General features: G+C 38.7%; 1 protein-coding gene and 1 pseudogene across 7 annotated transcripts in view; one reads left to right on the top strand and one right to left on the bottom strand.

Annotated features, from left to right (window-relative positions):
• Positions 1-311: 311 nt before the first annotated feature.
• On the top strand, positions 312-7,110 carry LOC128027110 (endophilin-B1-like; annotated as a pseudogene).
• Positions 7,111-7,849: 739 nt separating this feature from the next.
• LOC128027065 (rho guanine nucleotide exchange factor 4-like) overlaps positions 7,850-22,157 on the bottom strand; it is a 76,200-nt gene continuing 61,892 nt past the window's right edge. For 6 of the 7 annotated variants that reach the window (XM_052614385.1, XM_052614389.1, XM_052614401.1 and 3 more), the window contains 10 exons: positions 19,499-19,644; positions 14,334-14,510; positions 13,461-13,655; positions 13,072-13,251; positions 12,754-12,986; positions 11,607-11,736; positions 11,388-11,519; positions 11,037-11,280; positions 10,217-10,294; positions 7,850-8,883 (listed from right to left, as the gene is read on the bottom strand). In XM_052614385.1, coding sequence (XP_052470345.1) covers positions 8,726-8,883; positions 10,217-10,294; positions 11,037-11,280; positions 11,388-11,519; positions 11,607-11,736; positions 12,754-12,986; positions 13,072-13,251; positions 13,461-13,655; positions 14,334-14,510; positions 19,499-19,644 — 1,673 coding nt within the window. In that variant the 3' untranslated portion in view covers positions 7,850-8,725. Of the gene's footprint in view, positions 8,884-10,216; positions 10,295-11,036; positions 11,281-11,387; positions 11,520-11,606; positions 11,737-12,753; positions 12,987-13,071; positions 13,252-13,460; positions 13,656-14,333; positions 14,511-15,965; positions 17,365-19,498; positions 19,645-22,157 lie in introns of those variants that run through there. The other variant, XM_052614411.1, reaches the window with a different exon arrangement.

Raw genomic sequence — 22,157 nt, 5'->3', positions numbered from 1 at the left:
AATTTAGTACTTCTGACTAGGGTCAGAAAAAATCAGAGAGGATGTGTTCTTATTTGACCTTTATTGTATGAGTTTGTGTATAAATAAAAATAAAAAAAAACATTGTGTGATATTAAGAATTTGGGTAAGACAAGAGGCGAATACTTTAAACTTAAACTTATATAAATTTATTTTAAGGCCCTTTGTGGGAATTCAGCCGTTGTCTAATCTGATTGGACACTGAAAAATTGGGCTAGTTTTCATTCCATTTGGGCGGGTTTTGAGTTGTTATTGGGCTGGAAATATTTCTGGAACCTGGCAACCCTGCTTCCTCTTCACACTCCCTCACTCACTCCTAACAGCTGCTGTTTTGAGTTAGCAGCTACACTACTGACAGATACGCCATAATACATGCCCCAGACAGACTTTACACAGCTTTACGCGTTTATTTTTCAGAAGTTGTCTTTTTAGTCGCTTTTTTACATGGACATCGCACTTATTACGACAAAGCGAGTTAATTTCATTTGTGATTTGGCCGGTCGGATAGAGGCTATAGCAGGCTAATCTGTTTTTGCTAACAGGCTTCAGTTCATGTTGAAGGTTTAAAACATCAGTATATTCATAAACACGAACATGGAGTTCAACGTTAGAAGACTAGCAGCGGACGCGGGAACTTTCCTCAGTCGAGCTGTTCAGGTAACGTAATGTCTTAAAATGACTTGAAAGGTGTTTAGTATAGTTTGTGTTTGTTTTTAACTAGGTTTTATCTTCTTTACTTAACGGGACAGTTCAGACGAATTGAATGCTATGTCATAATTTACTCACCCTCGTCTGTCTGTATGACTGTGGAGCACCAAGATATTGTTATAAACCGACAGCCGAAGTCACCATTCGCTTTGAATTTTTTTCCGTAAAATAAAAGTGAATGGTGACCAATACTTTAATTCGGTCTAAAAGTCATACTCATTCACAATTTTTCGTTCATAACTTAAGAGGGTCATCTTAAGACAGCATTTTCATTTTTAAAATGTAGTTCGCTATAAGAAGTAATAAATAATGTTAAGTTATTTGTAGCAATGAAAGTTTGTCCAATGTCCATCCAAATTGTATTTTTTAAATCTCATCTTTTCAGAATTTACGTAAGGATAGCTTTTACGTTACTTTGTTGTTGTTGTTGTTGTTTTGATTACCATTATCGTTTATATTTATACATTTAATATTTTATTTATTTGTTTTACTTATTGTTTACTCTTTTTATTTGTTTAGATTGCTTTATTCTATTCTGCTGTTTTGGTTTTATTATTAATTGCTTTGAGAAACGTTTAAAGGTCCTTTACAAAATAAAATCAAAATATATTATTGTCACTACTATAAATGTAAACTGTGGGGGGAAAAGTCAAATGTTGCCCAGAAATGCAGTCTAGGACAGCAGCTCACTAGGTTCTGGTTTTAACTAAGACCACAGCTGTATGTGTGGACATGAATGGGACAACTGTAAAATGTCAAATGTTATTAAACTTTAATATATAAACTGCCATGCTGAAATATCATCAGTCAACAATCTGTTTGCAATCCATGTAGTTCACAGAGGAGAAGTTTGGGCAGGCAGAGAAGACCGAGCTGGACGCCCATCTAGAGACCCTTTTGAGTCGGGTGGAATCCACCAAGCACTGGACGGAGAAGATCATGAAACAGACAGAAGTCTTGCTGCAGCCGAACCCTAGTAAGAAGAAATGCACGATTAAACAAGCCTGTAGATCAGCAATACTGCAAGTCACCCTAAAAATACATGCTCATTGGTATTACCAGCACAGAGGAAGTGAAATCTTCTCGCTATTGTAGTGAACCTAATTGAAAGAGAAGAATGTTCAGTTGTGCAAATGTTCCTTGGAATGGGATTAAGACACAGCCCTAATGAGGAGTATATTTAGCTGTTTAGCCAGGAAAACAGTGTGGGTTCTCTCTTACATGTATGATCGTAGATTGTCTTACAGTAAGAAATAAACATATATCTCTATCTTGGTTACCACCCTCTGCTTTATTTTTGTATATAAGCATAACGGTGAAGGCTCAAGGTTTTCTTTGACAGTCACACCGATCCACAATAACCGTCTGTAAGATTTGTTTTAATATGCAGCAGTAATGTGTGCCTACGGTTAAAGAGCCTTGCTTAAGAGGATGCATGTGGTCTCATCTGACTCTCGCTGGTCTTAATTGAATTTGTCTGATGTTTGTAGATGTCCGGATGGAGGAGTTCTTATACGAGATGCTGGACAAAAAAGTCCCAATGCGTGCCAACAACCACGAGTTACTGGGGGAGTGCTTGATCGACTCCGGACACGAGTTTGGACCTGGAACAGCATACGGTAAGTTCATTACATAATCTGGTCCCTCTCACACTGGACTCTGACAGTGTCAGCTAGTATTTGGAGCTAGGAACATACAGAAATTATTGTGACGTCACAAAAAGCATCCATGCTTCTTCAGACAAGCATCATTTTGTGACGATTTTGAGCAGCACTACAGTTCTGTTAAACGTGTGCTGTATGTAATAATGTTTGTTAATGTGATACCTTTTGTTTATAGTAAAGAAATATATTTTGAAATGACACCAAGCATATGCTTACACATACAACTTGAGTTTGGATAAACACTGGCGTTAGCAAATACATGTTTACATGTCTACATGTATTTGTTTGTTTGCTTGCTTGTTTGTTTTTGTTAACCTATAAGCTTTATTATGACCTTTAAATATTATTTATTATTATAATTTGTAAAAATGTTTATGAAAGGTTTCTTGTGCTCACCAGGGATTCATTTATTTGATCGAAATGCAAAGGAAAACATTAATATTGTGCAATATTATTAGTTAAAACATTTTTTTTATGAATCTATTTTAAAGTGTAATTTATTCCTGTGGTGGCAAAGATAAATTTTCAGTAGTCATTACTCAAGTCAGATTTTTTTGGTGCTTAAGAAATATTTCTTATCAATGTTGAGAACTGCTTAATATTTTTTGTGAAAACCATGATACATTTTCTGATTAAGAAGACATATGGAAAGAGCCGCATTTATTTCAAATAGAAATATTTTTTTACATGTTAAATGTATTTTATATAAGCTAGTGTAATGTATATAGTTTTGTTATTAAACTCTTTGTAAGCTCCATAGTCTGTCAATGTAATTTCAAGCTGATAAATGTTCCCAGTGTGTGTGGGTTGAGATGAATGTGCTCTCGTCCTCTGATGTGCTGCAGGTAGTGCTCTCATTAAATGTGGGGAGACTGAGAAGATGTTAGGCAGCGCAGAAAAAGAGTTCATTCAGAGCTCCGCCATTAATTTCCTCACTCCCTTTAGGAACTTCATTGAGGGAGATTTTAAAACCATATTGGTGAGCATCAGCATACCACGGAACACACTCTTTTTGTTATATTTTATATATTTAAAACGGTTTCATTTCCCTCTTTCTTCACAGAAAGAACGCAAACTGCTGCAGAATAAGCGTCTAGATCTGGATGCAGCCAAAAACAGACTGAAGAAGGCCAGAGTGGCTGATGCTCGCTCTGCAGTTAGTATCTCTCACACACACACACACAGACACACAGATTAACCATACATTCAGTTTTAGAGCTTGTTCAGATGAGATGTGAACTTAGGGAAGAGAAGAGAAGCCTGACGTGTGAAAGCTGTCTTTCATCCTTCCCCAAGCTAGCCGCTGGCTGTCTAATGCTCATGTAACTTTGTCTTTGGATCTCTAACCTCTCTTATTTTCCCCAGTTCTCTCTCATTATGTCTCTCTCTGTCTGCTTGCCTGCCTCCGTCTGAAGGAGCTGAACTCAAGCCCTCCGCTGGGAGAGGAGTATGTGCTCACTTTTCTTACATGCTCAGCTTCTTGCATGTCAGGTGGTTAAAGGTTTGTCTGCTGTCGTCATAAAACATCAGCCCTCTTTTGCCCTTCACAAATCTTAGGAGAGATGTCAAAAATTGTTCTGTGAGTGGAACCTTTTATTTTCAAACCAGCTGAACAGAAGTAGAGGTGTTAATTATGCATGTGTTTTTGTGCTCGTTGATAACCTCAGATTTGGTAAATGTGCATCTTAGTTTGAGAGATGTGCTTGGCATGCTATTTATTTAACTTTGAGGGCAACAGAATGCAGTGACTGTGTTTGGCGTCTGTCTATTGATAATGTATGAATATCTGTGCCTGTGTGGTCTCAACTAACAGGAGGATTTGTATTAAAGATTATTTATATCATCCAATATTAGATTTTTTATTGTATTTTATTATGATGTTCAATTCTCCCTATTTTGCATTTAGTTTATTACCTTTGACATCATCCAGCCTTCACTTATATAATTATATAACACTGATGAAGTCATTGTTAGCAAAAAAATATATATATATATATGTATATATTCATTATTATACTGTTCTTTATAATGTTATGCCTAAATTCACTTGTAGCATTTAAAAAGTTTGATTTTAGTGTTTTGTTCTTTTTTGAAACAAAGTATAGATTTTATGTTAATTATTTATTTATGTTATTATCCTTATTTTATAATGCCATAAATATTTCATATTGATGAAGTATATCAATGTGCATTAGAATACATTTCACAATGGTGCAATATTCATTAGTTTAGTAAACGTTGGTGATTCGGGTGTTTTGAATGTGCTTGGCTCATGTTTCAGTGTGGAATGTGCTCACTCCTGTTGTGACGGTGGATGATTCAAGTCTTCTTCACATTACTCCTTGTAGACGGTGAACCGCTCTCTGTTTTGGTTTCCTCCCAGTGAATGTGTCTGTGCATGAATCTGAATGGTGACGCCATTCAACTTGCATAACGGCTCTAGACGGTTATGAAAGCTGTTGTTGATTGTGAACAGTGATTGGTTTGTGTGGTTCAAGTTGAAGTTTGTGCTTGACCTGACCAGTTTGTTACTGTTTCTGAATGCTGGCCAGCTGGGGGCTGAGGAGGTGCAGCAGGTGAGTGTGCTTGAGCAGTTCACTCAAAAACACATCTCTTATCAGGAAAACACCTGCCATGCTGTCTGATATGAACTCGCTCTGCCACGTGAAAGAGGAGCTGCTCTTACATACAACTTCAACACATTCTTGTGTCCAGCAGAGGGAGCTACTAAGTTGTTTATATCCCCGCCTGCCTGTGTATCGCATTAACTTTGCACAGATACCAGCTGTGCAATATGTCCATGATTGTGAGCCTGTTGATGGGGATATATATATGCATGTCAACCACTGTGACTTTTGTATGTCTATGTTTGTGTTTCCCTTAGGCAGAGACTGAACTGAGGATAGCACAGAGTGAGTTCGACCGGCAGGCCGAGATCACCAGACTTCTGCTGGAGGGTATCAGCAGCACTCATGTATGCTCACACATCCTTTGTGTCCATCAGCGTTTCCTCCTGCAGCACCGCAGCAAAACAAATCATGCTTTACCCCAATTATTTCAGCATTTACTTCCTCATGTTGTTCCAAACCTGTTGGACCTTTTTTGATCACCAAGACGGTTTGTTACCAACATTCTTTAAAATATCTTCTTTTGTGTTCAGCAGAAAAAAAGAAAGTCATACAGGTTTAGAACGAAATGAGGGTGAGATAATGATGACAAAACTATTCCCTTAAGCTTTTACAGTTTAAGGTGGGTGTTGCAAAAATAGCATCAGAAACTCATCAACAAGCAAATAGCATGACTAGTATAAACTAATGACTTTTATGAGCCAGTTCTTTTAATGAATCACTCATTTAATGATTTAGTCGAAAGACTAATGAATGATTCTTATGAGCCTGTTCTTTTAATAAATCATTCAAAAGGCTTATTTTTTTAATCACTCTTGACTTCTAACGGCCTGTCATTTAATGAATCAATCAAAAGTCTTATTCTTTAAATCAGCCGTAATCAATCATTCTTAAGGGCCTGTTACAGTAAATGAATTACTCTGTATTTGTCAGACTGATTTTAAATAGAAACATTTTAAAGCCCTTTAAATAAGTTAGGATTACTGACTAATTACAGAATCTGGGAAACATTGGTGTATATGTTAATGTATGTGATGTGCGCTGATGGCTGTGCTCTCCTCTTTTGTTCAGGCTCATCACTTGCGCTGTCTGAATGATTTTGTGGACGCTCAAGCTGCATATTACGCCCAGTGTTACCAGTACATGGTGAATCTGCAGAAACAGCTGGGAAGGTTGGCCCACACTTCTATATCTCTGTGCATTTGTGTGTAACATTTATGCGTTTTTACACCAAATCCTCTGTTTTATACTAAATGCATCGATAATGGAATCATCTGTCTTTCTCAAACAGTCAAAATGCAATGTAAGCAATGTTTTTATTTATTGATAAATGTATATACATATGTACATTTCTATATTTCCTTCAGCTTTCCATCCACATTCTCTAATAACAATCAGCCATCTGGCAGCTCCTCCGCCAGCATCTCAGTTCCCACGGCGCAGCCGGCCGCCTCGCTCCCCGCCCCGCCGCCCAGCCAGGCCTCACCCGCACTCAACGAGCTTCGCAGCACCTCAGGCACCCGCAAGGCTCGTGTGCTCTATGACTATGATGCTGCCAGCAGCAGTGAGCTCTCTCTACTCGCTGATGAGGTGGGCCTTTATCACATAATTTCAGATCGTCATTAAATGAATCATCTTGTGTCTTAATGGTCAAATATCTCACTGTCAGGTGATCACCGTGAACAGTGTGCCGGGGATGGACACTGATTGGCTGATGGGGCAAAGGGGGAATCAGAAAGGCAAAGTGCCAATTACCTACTTGGAGCTGCTCAATTAAGGTCAGCGAGAAGTGCAAAAAAAAAAAAAATCACATTGTAGATGTGATTTGATGAGAGTAACACTCCAAATGTGATCAGAGAAAGATATGTTTAATGTAGCGCAAAATAATATAAAAGTCTTTTACACTGCCATGTCCTGTTGTGTGAACGTCATCTCTGCCATTTGAGGGGTGTCATAGTAGCCTTACTGTAACGAAAAGCAGTCCAAAAGTGCCAACTATTCAGATTTATGTGCCAACTGAAATTTTTACTGCTAAACCAATTGATTTTGCTATAATGTGCTATGATGCTCTAATAAATATCATATAAACCTGACCAGTGCAGTTTGAGATCTTTCATTTTTCTTAAAAAAAAAATAGCACTTTTTTTGATTGTCTTGTTTCAAGATCACAGACCACGCTGCACACACTGGATGCTAATTTTGAAAAACACCATCTTAACAGTGAACTAATACACTGGCATGAATCTTGACCATTGGGTGGCAGTATTTTCTAGTTTCGAAGATTAAAATGTAAACTGCAGATAAAATCTATTCAGGGAAAAAAAAGTAAATGTTCGCTGCAACTAACTGAAATAGTGATTTAGTAAAATGTTACGTGGACACACACACACTCACACACACAAATATATATAAAAGCATAGTTCACCCAAAAATGAAAATGGTGTCATTTATTCGCCTCAAGTTGTATGATTTTCTTTCAGCTGTTGAACACAAGTTTTTTTTTTTTTTTTTAATTTTACTAAAAAGGATGACACTGTTTAAATTTTTGGGTAAACTATCCCTTTAAATATAAAACTGAAAGTATAAAATAAAACATTATTCAAAATATAAGAAGAATATACTATAATATATATATATATATATATATATATATATATATATATATATATATATATATATATAATGCTAAAATAGCACTGGTTGGCTTGCTCTTTGGGCAATACAACCTGCAGTATTTATAGTTTTCCTTGCACATTAAGCTGGAATAGAAAGTATTTCAACAATAACAATAAAGATAAACATCAGTTTTATGTCACCAGATGTCAGATCCAGAACACTTACAAATGCTTTTTATTAACAGAATTTGTTTTGTGGTCAAAGATTATTATACATAGTTGACACCTGTCAAACATACTCTTTAATTTAATAGTACCATTATTTATCAGAATCAAAGAATATTGAGAATTTGGTTGAAAATGTTGAGTTTCACAGCAAATTCATGCATCCCCCGTCACAATGTCCGGGTTAGGTTTGGAATGGCACTTCAAGTGAAGTTCGTTACAGAGGAGTCATTAGGGAGAAGAATCAATTGCGCACATACATGAAACACTCATCTGAAACAGGATGTCATCTAAGAGTCATTTTGGAGGCTTCAATGAAGAGAAAGTTGGGAGAAGTTGATAGTTGCTTACACCGACTGACGTGATATCGACGGACTTCGAGTGCCAGCCCTCAGGAAGTTAATACAGTAAGAAATCTCAACACGGTCTAGTTTTATCTTGTGCAGAACCCTTTGAAACTTGAAATATCATCACGGGTTACACAAAAGTATCAAATTACATACAAAAGCTAGTAGTTGGGCACTGTGGATAGCTGGCATACATTGAAAACGTGAAAATAAATTAACCAACGTAAAAAGAAGTCCTCTCTTCAAGCAGGGCTCTTTCGGGAAAGTGTGTCCGTATGATGACTTGCAGCAGTAGTCGTGTTCGCGCCGGAAAGTGGAGCGGTAGAGCAGTAGTAGCTGTCTTTTTCAACGTTAATCGTAACATAGCAGGAATGCCCTCCCACGAGATTCCGCAACGTTTGGGAGCGATGCCATGATTGTAACCAACCCATAAAGTGCTTTCGCAATAGGACAATAAAAATAAACGTCACACAGGGGATAAAAACGCGAGTTCAGGCACAAGCGCAAATGTACCGAGTCTTTCATTTTTTGAACGGTGTCAAGCGTCCGATATTGTGCCAGAAATTGGAGGTCTTGCGTTTGGGTTCGGCCAGCATGATGACCTGCTGCTGGGGCAGGGAGGTGGGAAGATTTGGGTGCTTCTGACGCAGCAGGAAGTCATAGTAGGGCCTGGTCACAGCTGTGGGGAGGAGGACACAAACAAACGGTCAGGACCTGAGAGACTTCAGTCATTAGAGAACAGGGCATGGATGTAGACATGGGTTTAGCAGACTAGCAGGTTTTGGTCACCAGTTAAGGGTACAGTATGCTGATATTATGTAAATGAGTTTAGTGTGCACTAGGGAAGGATGGGTTGCAAAGGAATTACGGAAACCAAATCGGTTACTGTAAATAAACGCCTGGGGTACCAAAACAGATTTTCCGATTTAATTCCATTTGATCATTCGTATGAAAGTGATTCTCACCTCAGCTAATCTTGTGCATAACAAAAATTCACGCCATTTATTTGCCAGATACAATAACTGAATCATAAAAAAATGCCCCGTGAACACTCATAATTGCTTTTCTAATTATTTTTATATTATTATAATAACAATTAAAATGCAAACTCACATATTTTAGTTATAAATTCCCATGTAAAGCGGTGAAAGTTCAGTGATTCGTAAAAAACGGTCAGCTCACTTGATTATGAAGAAACAGATTACATTTTTCTGCATGCTGATTTACAAAAAACAAAAGATTATTTTGTATGTGAACTGGGCTACACTGGTTGTGCTGTGCATTTTGATTCACTAAAAAGAACTGGAAGAAGAGAGTCATTTATTTGTGAATCAGACTACACTGTTGGCTCTGAATGTTTCTGATTTACTAAAAAGATCCATTTTAAAAGATTCACTTGTTTGTGAATTAGGCTACACTGGCTGTGCCATTTGTTTCCGATTCATTCAAAAGAACTGATCTTTTGATTTCAAAGAGTGAATACTGATATTCTAATGATGATCATGAATAATCAGAAAATCTATATCTTTACCCAGCCTCAGGTGAGTAAGCAGATAAGTCACACTAACACACTGTGGAATTACCCTGGACTACTTGATTGGCTCTCTACTTTGAGAGGACACCCAGGAAATTGCCCTGCGCAGGACCCCAGGGGGCACCCTAACCCCCCGCCCCTGCCTACGCTGGGGGGCTTCAGCGAGGAGAGGTGAAGTTAAGGTGGCCCTGGGAGCCAGAGGTCCTGAAGGTTCAGGAAAACGTAGGCACTTGGAAGTTTGTGGGTGAAGAAGTGAAGGAGTTGCCAAAAGGTGCTGTAAAGCTAATGCTGCTCCAGGGCAGTATAATAATAATGAAACGACACAAACACATGGTCAAACAGGTGCTTGTGAACACATAAACCATGACCACACATGGCACAACATGCTCAACTGGAATGAGTCTCCACACTATATCATGAATATTTCACATATGATAACCGAAAAGACACATCAACATGACAAACAGCAGAAATTCACCTTTGGGCTTCCCTGTTGGGTGACTTTTAGATGCATTCAGCATGGCCTGCTTCTTCTGGACATCTGTGATCGTAAAACCTGTTTTGAGGAAAAAGCGAGAACATTTATCAACTTTTAGACCATCGATTAATCAACTGCAGGGAAATGACTGATACCTACGTCATTAACAAACATTATATAAAACTAAAATCAGCAAACATGAATACATAAAATCTATATTTCGTGCCACTGATTGAATGCACATTAGTGATAGTTGAAGTACTAAATGAACTAACGAATTTAGTATTGAAGTGAAATAAGATTTTTTTTTATAGTAATACAAATAAAAACATTAAACCTAAAGAGAAGTGTGTATATATATATATATATATATATATATAAAAGATTTATAAAAAAATAAAAATTATAAATCACACAAGATGACTAAAATTTTTATAAAATTAAAAAAGTAAAAAAAAATAAAAATTATATATATTTATTTATTATATATATATATATATATATATATATATATATATATATATCAATGAGAACGAAAGCCATTGTATATAAATAATATATACTACAATAAATCTGGTTGCCAGGCCATTGCTATGCGATTACTAAGGTACTGACAGTATTGACACTTTAGAAATGACTGAGGATGTAATTCTAGATGATTTTTGTGGAAACTAAATTCAATCACATGATTTCTAGTTGTTATTTACGTCCATTTTTGCTGATGGAGAACAAATGATGCAGGATAAAAATATTACATTTTATTAAAGACCGAAGACAATCAAATCATTGCATTTATTTATGTTTTTAAGAGCCTTTTCACCTGTCTCGAGGTCATGCTGGACCTGTTCCCGTTCGTCTGCAAAGGCTCGCAGCCAGCGCTGCTTCTGCTCGGGTTTCTTGGCACACAGTAGGTGGACCTCCTCTCCCCCAGGAGAACATAATTTCAAGGCATTCTTTACACTCGCGTTAAAGTCCTTATCCTTCCCGTCCTCTACATCCACCACTTGCATCTGATCCATGTCTAATCGCCCCTTGTAGTACAGCATGTCCCTCCGAAGCAGATCCTGTGGTGCCAGTCAAGACAGTAAAACATCTTATAAAACAACTACGTTAACACTGCTTGGTTGGAACTCCTTAAAAAGCATCTGCTATCAATAATAGTGATTCTGACCTTTTTACAGAAAACCAGTTGGTGGTCAAAGAGAAAGAACATTCGCTGCTGGCCCTTGGCCTGTGGCTGGGAGATCTTGGTCAGGTCTCCTGAGAAAATCAGATCGGAGCTCCTGCTCAAGATGTCTTCGCCCTAATTAAGGGGAAAAAGAGCCTGTGAGAGCACACAGTTCCAGAGTGAATCAGTGTGTGAACACTACTAAATGCTTGTGTAATTTACCTCCCAGTCCTCTATGGAGCTCTGCCACTGAGCAATTTTGTCAATATTCTCCAGACGCCTCTTTCTCTCATTGATCAGTCGGGCCACGTTCTTCATTGCGTTTAAGGCAGCTTCCACATCCTTATAATCTCTGAAAAGCAAAACATACGAGGTTAGCAATATGTGAATCAAATCCTTCAGAACGCTGATTCAGCGATTGGTCATCTCATCTATGAGTGCTGACGAATTATATCGATTTTTCCTTTTAGAAATGTAAGAATCTAATCAGCTGAATGTTTAATTTTTTAATTATTACAGATGTGCATATATGCCATGTTTCGGTGCAGTTATTTTGTTGGGAGCGAGAGCACTACAGCACAAATCTGGCATAAGTACGTACAGTAGATATGGAGAAATCTTAAGTGTCATCTACACAAATAATTGTATATTTTATCTTTATTTAAATGTGAACTAAGTCATCAAATGTGCTAATGAGCTTAATTTTAAGATATATGTTAATAAAAGTAAATAACAAAGAAATCTACATGTAATTTGTACCGTATTTTTCGGACTATAAGTCGCACCAGAGTATCAGTCGCATCAGTCCAAATATACGTCATGACGAGGAAAAAAAAACATATATAAGTCGCACTGGACTATAAGTCGCATTTATTTAAAACCAAGAACCAAGAGAAAACATTACCATCTACAGCCGCGAGAGGGCGCACTATGTTTTTAGTGTAGGCTACAGGAGCACTGAGCAGCATCTCTGGCAGCATATGGCGCCCTCTGGCGGCTGTAGACGATAAAGTTTTCTCTTGGTTCATGTCTCTTAGTTCATTTTTCTTGGTTCATGTCAAATTATTTTTGATAAATAAGTCGCACCTGACTATAAGTCGCAGGACCAGCCAAACTATGAAAAAAAGTGCGACTTATAGTCCGGAAAATACGGTAACTTATCTTATAAATCTCATATCAGTGCGGACATACAGTACACTCTCAGAAAAAAGGTTGAAAAGTTGTCACTGGAGCAGAAACCTTTTAAAAGGTACACCTTTATATAAGCATCTTTTGAATGGGTACCCACTGACAGCTTGAGAGTGTGGTAAATGTGTAACAATAGGCACATTTTCTAATGTGCGCTAACCCTAACCCTAGACCTCAGTACCTGTGCTGTGGGTTGGTGTACTTCAGCAGTTCAGCCAGCTGCAGGGGATACTTGCAGATCTTCTGAACAGGAGTAAGCAAGAATCCATCCAAGGAAATGTCGATCATCTTCTGGAGCAGACGACATGCCTCAAAGAAGAACACGTACTTCTTGATCTTCATCAGTTTGGAGATCTGCACGCAGGCATTGGGGTGGTTGTTGCAATACTCGGAGTAGATCTGGAAGTTTGTTTGCTGGATGGAAAAAGAAACAGAGAACAAAATAAAAATCCAAACCTCACTGCATCCTACCTTAACGCCTACATCGAAGTCAGCTTACCTGCTCTAAGAAGCAGGAGCCAATCTCGCTGAGGTGAGGGTGGTCTTTGTTAAATTTCTTCTCCAAGGCTTTGAGGAACTTCTTCTGGAAGCGGTAGAGCTCATCAATGTTCCCAAAGATAGTGCGCAGTTGCTCCTCTGTAAACATGTCTGTCCTCTTCCGACACTGTTTTATATAGCCCTGGAACCCGAAGTGAGTATGTCAAAGGTTCAATGCTATAGCAAAGCTATTTGGATTACGGAGCAGCTTTACTCATTACTCTTATGTGAATCAGGTCATTCTCTCTCATGTAAACAGAGAGCCCAGTGACTCTACAGACACTGTACTTCTATGTAACAAGATCCACATGCTGAAGTAGAACCGATCGATCAGAGCTGTGGTAAACTGACCTCACAGATGTCCTTTAGGTGTTTGATGTAATCCCTCTCTGTGCTCATGATCTCATTGATGACGTTGGCTCTCATCTGCTCCTTGCAGGGCAGACCGGGCCCTAAGGGGTCCCCCATGCTGGCCCCACCCCCTTCCGAGGCAACGTCCAGATGGGCTAAGTATTCATCCATGGGCTCATCTTGATTCACCCGTAACTACCAATAACACATAGGTCAGTGCACAATGTTGAATCATGATGCAATATCTAGGATTTTCTGATGAATATGGGCAAGATGTACAAACAACTTGTGCCAGTGAAAACCCTCTTTTAGCTTCAAAAAGCTACTGTCAGGATTTACCAAAGAGACTTAGTGAAAAATGAAGACGCGCTGACAAATATCTGCGTTTGCATTTAAATAAGTTTCCATTGCAGATGCAAAATGTATAGGAGGAGAGTATGTGATTTACTAAGGTTTTGCGGTAGTAATTTCCACGTATTGGAGCTATTATTTAATGTCCAATAAAAGCCTGTCTTCCGTGCTTGAAATGGCTGTTACAGTCACTGATTCTTTGTAGATTGCATTGATCATTACAGAATAATCTGGTTGCGTCTGTATTCTTTAAATTGCACATTGTCATTAGACCACTTGCAGAACTTTCCACTCCCATTTTATGGGCTTGTGGTCTCACTCTAACTTCTATTTAGTAAATTTAGTCATTTTTAATAAATATGGCCCTAAACGTCGACGGTGCAGTGGCTTTTACCAATGTACTTGGCAAAAAGAACACTGTTGCATTGACGGCCCCTCAATGTAGCCTAATGTAATAGCGATGGCGTAATGTTACAGTAATCAGATTTTTTTGTTATGAGTGGGAAGCCTGTTCTCTTTTACCCGAACGAAGCTGGCGGGGAACCAGCCCTCGCTGTCCAGCACCCGGCCCCACCACCACTCCTTGTTTGTGGCGTCCACTACTTCGATGACGTCTCCAGCTTTGAAGCCCAGCTCTTGGTCGTCCATGGTGACATGGTCCCATAGAGCCTCGGCACACACACTGCCATCACTGATCAGCTATTGAGACACAAGTTGAAGGCAAAACTCATTGATAACAAATTCCCTGTATACAGTAACTGATCATATTAGAGCAGTAACTACAGACATCTTCAACATGTGTATGATAGCAAATATATATGTAAATGAAAAGTAATAAATAATACATGGAAACATATTTGTCTGTTCTTGCTTTTTAATACACACAGTACAACAACATGCAGTTTTTATTGTGAGGATTTACTTTAGGTTTTGTAATATAAATTTGTAATAGATTCTCTAATTTAAACTTTAGTAGCAAAAATACCATTAAAGTAGCTACGTTTAGTCAAATTTATGCAGTTAAATATTGCTATTTATTTCTTATTATTTGCTTTTCTGTCTGCAGTTTGCCTTTTCCCTGAGTGGTCATTTTAAGTTTCCGCTTTTTGCTTGCAAGGATTGATTTGGCAAAGAAAACAAAAAACCTGTGTAATATATTGCCATACTGTTCAACATGGCTGCAGAGAAAATGAAGTAAAATTCTGGCAAGCCTCCATCAAATCATCTTTGCTGCACAGCAATGTGTGATCTATCGGTGCTGATGTAATAATCACACTCTGTCCATACTTTGTGCTCACAGCACCGATGGACTTGAAGGATGAATATTCACCCCCTGAATCCAGAGCCCAGCATTCTCATCACCACAGATGTGCCTATGTACACTGTTGCCTAGCGACACACCCACATCATTTTCCCACGTGCCTCCTCTTCACGGCCTGTGAGTTGCAGCTTCTTGATTTGTTCAAAGGCGCTATCAGAAACAGCCCAGGCACTACTGTTCAAACATACAATGAAAACGAATGAAAATCATTGTGCCGATCATGAATAAACAAGGTTTTTCAAAGAGAACTAGTCTGGATATTCTAGTATCAGAATAACATTTTTGATGATACCAGGTTCAGTGGTTGAATTTCCTATTTGTTTCCTACTGAATATTTATTCCTCACCAAGATGCCATGCTGCTCTACTAAAATACGGTATAACCTCACTATAACTGTGTCAAGCTTACCAGTGTGACCTCTATTTTTTCTGTAGAGTCCTGTTCACCAGCAAAAGGATTATTCAGATCCCTCTGGGATAGTCTGGCATAAAAGAAAGCCTCACATGGGCCAAAAACACCAATCATCATAATGTTTATTGTGCCAGCTAGTCAGAATCAAAGCATAGAGATCCACAAGTTGACAGTTACACAACAAAACAAGCACCGACATTCACAGGCTTCCACTCGTGAGCACCCAAACATACTAACAGAAGCAGACAAAACATCTGAAGATGCCCTCAGATGACTTTAAAGATGAAATCAAAGCCTGACCCCTGCAAGTCACTCAAGAGTGGTTACGGTTTGGTAAATAATTAACATGGTGCTGTCTCAGTATATTACTTCTGGCTGAACGCCGCCAACCTCACACATACAGTCCCACCCATTCCGGTTACCTGCACTGTGATGTCTGCATCCTGAAAACCCATCCACGAGTGAACGAGATGGACCAACTTTCCCTCCTCCTTCCCCTCCTCCAGGTCTTCCTCTCCACCCCTCCCCTCACACTTTCTCTTCACTGCGGTTGCGCCTTACTGGAAGGCGAGCAGGAACATCAGCACTACGTTGATGATGACCAGCAACATCATGATGACGAACACCACCACCTTCTGGGTCTCCGGGCTGAGGTTGCACCGCAGCAGGAAGTGAGCCAGGCCCTGCCGAGACATCATTCGATGGCCTCCACGAGCCATGGCGCCGGAAGCCCCCTCGCCTAGAGGTCTGTGCAAGAATGCTCGACGGCACACGGTTTGCCAACCGGATCCACTCTGTGTTCTCAGTGAAACATGAGGAGGAGGGGGAAGAGCCTCCACGTCCACAGTTACCTGCTCACTTCCTTTCCGTTCCCTTCTCGTTCTTTCTCTCTTTCTCTCGCGCGCACACTATCTTCCTCCTCCTCGTCCCACACTCCCCTCGGCTGCTGATGTCAGGAGCAGGGGTGTATGTATTCTTCTCCTTCTATGCTTTTTAGTGTCCCTTCCTGTCTGTTTTTTGTCTTTCTGTGCTCACTTTCACTGCCTCCCCCTCGTTCTCGTTCCTCGTCCTCCTGCTCTGCTCAAACACACTGCCGTGTTAATTCCCTTGGGTCTGATTAACGCACTTGAAATCCCTTCTCTTTTCACCGTCTCTTTTGCAAAACGCAAGGCTGAGGGGCAGAAATGGTTGCTGCATCTGTGCTTAGCGGCTCTAGCCGTCCATCCATCTCCCTGAATTGACTTCTGTTTTTGCTCCTCTTATCCTTCCCAGCCAATCGGCTGGCGGTGCTGTGAAGTGTATCCAGGATACCACAGTAGAGGAGGCCGGCCTTAACGGCAGCAGGAGAGAGACAGCGATGGAGGGAGGGATGCGAGAGAATGCAGCACAATATATTCTTTCTATCCAGGTGCGTCTCTATTGGCCGAGATGGCTGCCCATCAGCTGCACTTCCTGTGTTAAAGCGAGCACGTCCTGCTCATCTCCTGAGGCAGTCCTACAGTGATGGTAATGCTGCTAGAGATATTCATTAAACGCTGTATGAGGTCCCAAATACTTCTTGAGCTTTCATTTCCTGACCGGTGTCAGTGAGGAAGGATTAAAGCAGTCATCCTCACTCGTTTTGTTCCCGTGCATCAATTTGTGCACAGCTAATGGGATTAGTGAAGGCCTCTGATTCCACTAACCTGCTGGGTTTTATTTTGTACAATTGTTTGACCTTGTAATTTTTTTTATTTTTATCAAAATGCCATAACTGGATCTTTCCCGTATGGGATATAATACCAGACTTTTCCAGTCATTTAGTCAACTTAAACTTTTTACAACTGAATGCAAGCTTTCATTCATATCTGCCTCCATCCAGTCAACAAACAATGGAACCAATTCTCTTTTTTTTTTTTACAATAATTAATCTTAAATCACAATACAGAAGAAAGGGTCTGCTGCTACTTCTGATTTATTAACAAAAATTATTGAGGTTTATGCTTAAAACAATGAAATATTAGATATGCTTACAAAAAAAATTATACAAAAAAGAAAATATATATTTTTGCAGTGTACTAGGCTACTATGGGTGTTTGCTTGGCGGCCCAAATCTCTACTATTGTTTTACCCGCAAAACTGGTGCTGGATCTGAAGGAAACTATTATTATAACTATAATACAAGAACTGGCTAAACACCGACCCTAAAAGCTTGCTATTCTCAAACAAGGAACTGCTGAGGGGTTATATTCTGGACACTAAATATGCCTCAGATCCCTTTTATAATGCAAGCTTAGATCTCCAGGTAAAAATTATTATAATCATGATTTGAGGTACTGTATCATTCATGCCCTTGCGAAAAAGAAGTTTATTCAAGTGTGCTATAAGTTTCCTCTTTTACACTAAAAATAGGAAAGTATACATTGTCTACTTTTTATGTACTTCTCAGAAATGTGCTTTATGTACTTCACAGAAATATACCTAAAATTACATTTAAGCACTTGACTTACACTTATAAAAAGTCAAAATATATTTAAGCTATACTTGTGCTCTGGGAACCCATGTTTTCAGTGTTATCCTTTAGGGGGCGCTATTACACATCTTCTGAACAAAATTTCCAAAACAGAAGCGAAGAAAAAACCAAAACAACAGTTGCTTCAACAAGTAATCTAGCACAGGCCCTGTCCCAAATGGAACACTTCATGTGCACTTTCAGTCTTGCGGACTTACAATGGCCGACATGTGCGCATGTCCGTTAAGTCCACTATACCATAGGTTGTCCCATTCATCATTTTAGCGATCAAAAGGTTGCTCGTGAGCACCCCCTTTGTGGCCGTTATGCGCCCTCAATACGCACTTCTGCTGAGCCCGCACTAAGGGCGAACTCTGCAGCAGACTGCTACACAACAAAGAGCTTTACGTCATGAAACTGTGGACTCAGAGGAAGACCGTGAGGGATTAGGGTGCCATTTGGGACAGGGCCACAGTCAGCAGACATAAAACAGCATCAAAACTGTCCAACTTTATGGAATAAAATGTTGACTCATGAAGAGCTCTGGGGTGTTAATCGACTCCCGACTAACTTTTTTTCAGTTCATATTCTTTTTTTAGCCTTTTGTTTAAAATGTTTCTTTCTTTTTTTTTTTTTTACTTACCCACATTAAATTGTTTATAAAGAAGACTGCATGACGTTAGAATATATATTTTTTTGTTTACAAGCAGATACCCAGTTATTTATTTTGATGTTTTGTATGTTCAGATATTCATATTACAAAACATATACAAATAAATACCTATATAGGGACATAGTATTATACTTAAAGTATGATACTTGCAGCATAAGACTACCAAACTAGTAGTTACTATACTACTATAGAGACTATACTTCAAGGTGCACTAAAACTGCTTCAAGTATTTACTTAGTAAACTATCAGTATACCTATAAGTTCACTTTTAGTATAGTTGCAGTACAAAGTAGAGGCGTTTACTGAGCTACTGGGTTACTGAGCAGCGTTTGAAAATTATACCAAAGAGTCCTAAATCAAACTCAGAAACTGCATATTCTCTGAAATGCTTTGTAGATAACAGTTTCTTCCTACAACAAGGAGTCATCCTCAGTTATGCAGAAGATGAAGGGAGAAGTCCAAAGGGAGCAGGTCATTCTGTTGGTCTCAAGCCTCAGGAGAGGAACAGATGGGTAGTAGACTGAATTCCAACATGTATAATCACTGAATCAAGAGCACATTTACATACTCAACTAAAGTGCCATGAAAGCCTGTCTGAAACCAGTTATCTTCATACAAAAACAGATTTTGTTTTGTCTCTGTAAGGCCTTGGGTTTCAAACACAGACCAGCTCTTAAAGAGTTGGAGGAAAAAAATCAGCTTCTATATATGTCTTACCATGGAGAGAGAAACAGAAGCACAATCTGTGAACACAAATGAAGACAAACACATAGACAGCCTGTATGTTCTACCTCATTTATGGCCAGCTGCTCTCCTCCTCCTCCTGGGTGTCCGAATCGGTTGGAGGAGCTGCGAAACTCATTGTACAGGTCATCTTCACTCCCCACCTCATCCACAAGGCCAGACTTATCCTGCGCTCCATCAGTTATCACCAAGGCTGAAAAGTAAAGCACAACACTGTCACTCCTGCAGCATTTGGGGTCTAGCACAAAGCAGATTCAGCTTAGTCTTGCAATAATATTGTGTTTGTTAAAATGCCGAATGCAAAATGGTTTATAGATTCTCTGTCTCTGACAATAAATAAATTGTAATTTTGCATTAAAACTCTGAAATAGTATATGACACATTTACCTTCTTTAAAAGTACAATAAGTCATTTTTTTCTTTTGATGGTCAACATGACTGGTCTTGGACTTAAGTAATGGCCTATAACGGAACAACCAAGTGTTTAAAAATCTTAAAATGGTGCTTCCTTCTATGTGGGGAAAAAGGGATTCTTCAGACTGGGATCCACAAGGAGGTGCGTATATATATATACATATATATATATATATATATATATATATATATATATATGTGTGTGTGTGTGTGTGTGTGTGTTTATATTTATATGTACATAGAATAAATATACACAGTACACATATACAGTATATTATGGTTAAACTATATAAATCTACTCTAACAGTGGATTGAGAAAAGATAGACAGTCAACTTAACACAACTATATATATATATATATATATATATATATATATATATATATATACACATACACACACACACACACACACATAGCAGCAGGAAGCATGAAGTGCTCTAAAACTTCCTGCTATACAGCTGTGTTGCCCTAGGACCACAGAATACATGGTGGACCAACACCAGCAGATGACATGGCACCCCAAACCATCACTGACTGTGGAAACTTTACACTGGACCTCAAGCAACATGGATTGTGTACCTCTCCTCTCTTCCTCCAGACTCTGGGACCCTGATTTCCAAAGGAAATGCAATATTTACTTTCATCAGAGAACATAACTTTGGACCACTCAGGAGCAGTCCAGTTCTTTTTGTCTTTAGACGCTTCTGAAGCAGTCTGTTCTTCAAGAGTGGCTTGACACAAGGAATGCGACAGCTGAAACCCATGTCTTGCATACATCTTTGCATACTGGTTCTTGAAGCACTGACTCCAGCTGGAGTCCACTCAGTTATCTCTATTGCTTGTACACACATCTACCACATATTTTCCTTCCCTTCACTTTTCTATTAATGTGCTTGGACACAGAACTCTGTGATCAGCCAGCCTCTTTTGCAATAACATTTTGTGTCTTGCCCTCCTTGTCCAAGGTGTCAATGGTCATCTTTTGGACAACTGTCAAGTCAGCAGTATTCCCCATGATTGTGTAGCCTACAGAACTAGACTGAGAGACCATTTAAAGGCTTTGCAAGTGTTTTGAGTTAATTTGCTTATTAGAATGTGGCACCAGGTGTCTTCAGTATTGAATCTTTTCACAATATTCAAATTTTCTGAGATACTGAATTGGGGATTTTCCTTAGTTGTCAGTTAAAATCATCAAAATTAAAATAAATAAACATTTAAAATATATAAGTCTGTGTTCAATGAAGGAATATAATATACAAGTTTCACTTTTTGAATGGACTTAGTGAAATCTACTTTTTGATGATATTTAATATTTTATAATTATATGACCAGCACCTGTATAACACACACACACACACACACACACACACACACACACACACACACACACACACATATGTATATATATAATTGTTTTTACCTTCAGCACAAAGGCAATATAAAAGGCAATTATTTTATGTAGCAAACAGTGTCTTTATAATATTACAAATAATACAAGCTTTTTAGGAAAAGAGTCCCTTCTTAGGCTATTCTTATATTTGGGAGACTTTTGTATGAATAACAATAAAATGTCCCTTCTTAGGCTATTCTTATATTTGGGAGACTTTTGTATGAATAACAATAAAATGTCCTTTTTTAGGACCCTAATATGATAATTTTAACATTTGTCAGATGTACTATTTATTACTTTAAGAGCAAAACGTGAAGTATACGAATGTACAGTACTTTATATTTTGTTTCTAAAAACTGGATTTAGCATGTAACCGATCTCACAATCAACTGATGACAAGATACAAATGTTAACCACAGGGAGCCTGAGGTTACGCAACCATTTCCCCAGCCAGGAAATTGAATGATCTACACTTGTACAGCCACACTTGAAAAGAGGTTTAATCCACTAATTAGCAGTTGGAATATTTGATTAGGTACATCTTATTAACAGTTGGCTGATACATATGGAGAGAATGTGGCTCACACACCACAAAGATCAACATACCATCATATTAAACGACCAAACCTGTGGCATTGTTTTTCTGTGTAAACGTGCTAGATTTTTGACAACTGCATTTGCATATTTAACTTTCTATGACATTTTGAGCATTATTCAAATCTTTAGACCTTGCATTCTTTTTATTCCACTGTTGGGAATCTCAAATTTTGAGATGCAAAAACACATTCTAAGCAGATGGCCCCTAAGGTGTTCACATATAAGCACACATAACCATCTGACCTGAATCCTTTGTCCCTTTAAAAATGCTCCGTCACATCCCAATACATCCAAATACATGATGT

The sequence above is a fragment of the Carassius gibelio genome, chromosome A2 (assembly GCF_023724105.1).
Source record: "Carassius gibelio isolate Cgi1373 ecotype wild population from Czech Republic chromosome A2, carGib1.2-hapl.c, whole genome shotgun sequence".
NCBI lineage: Eukaryota > Metazoa > Chordata > Actinopteri > Cypriniformes > Cyprinidae > Carassius > Carassius gibelio.
The sequence above is the reverse complement of the archived record's forward strand: the minus strand, read 5'-3'. Positions and strand labels throughout refer to the sequence as shown.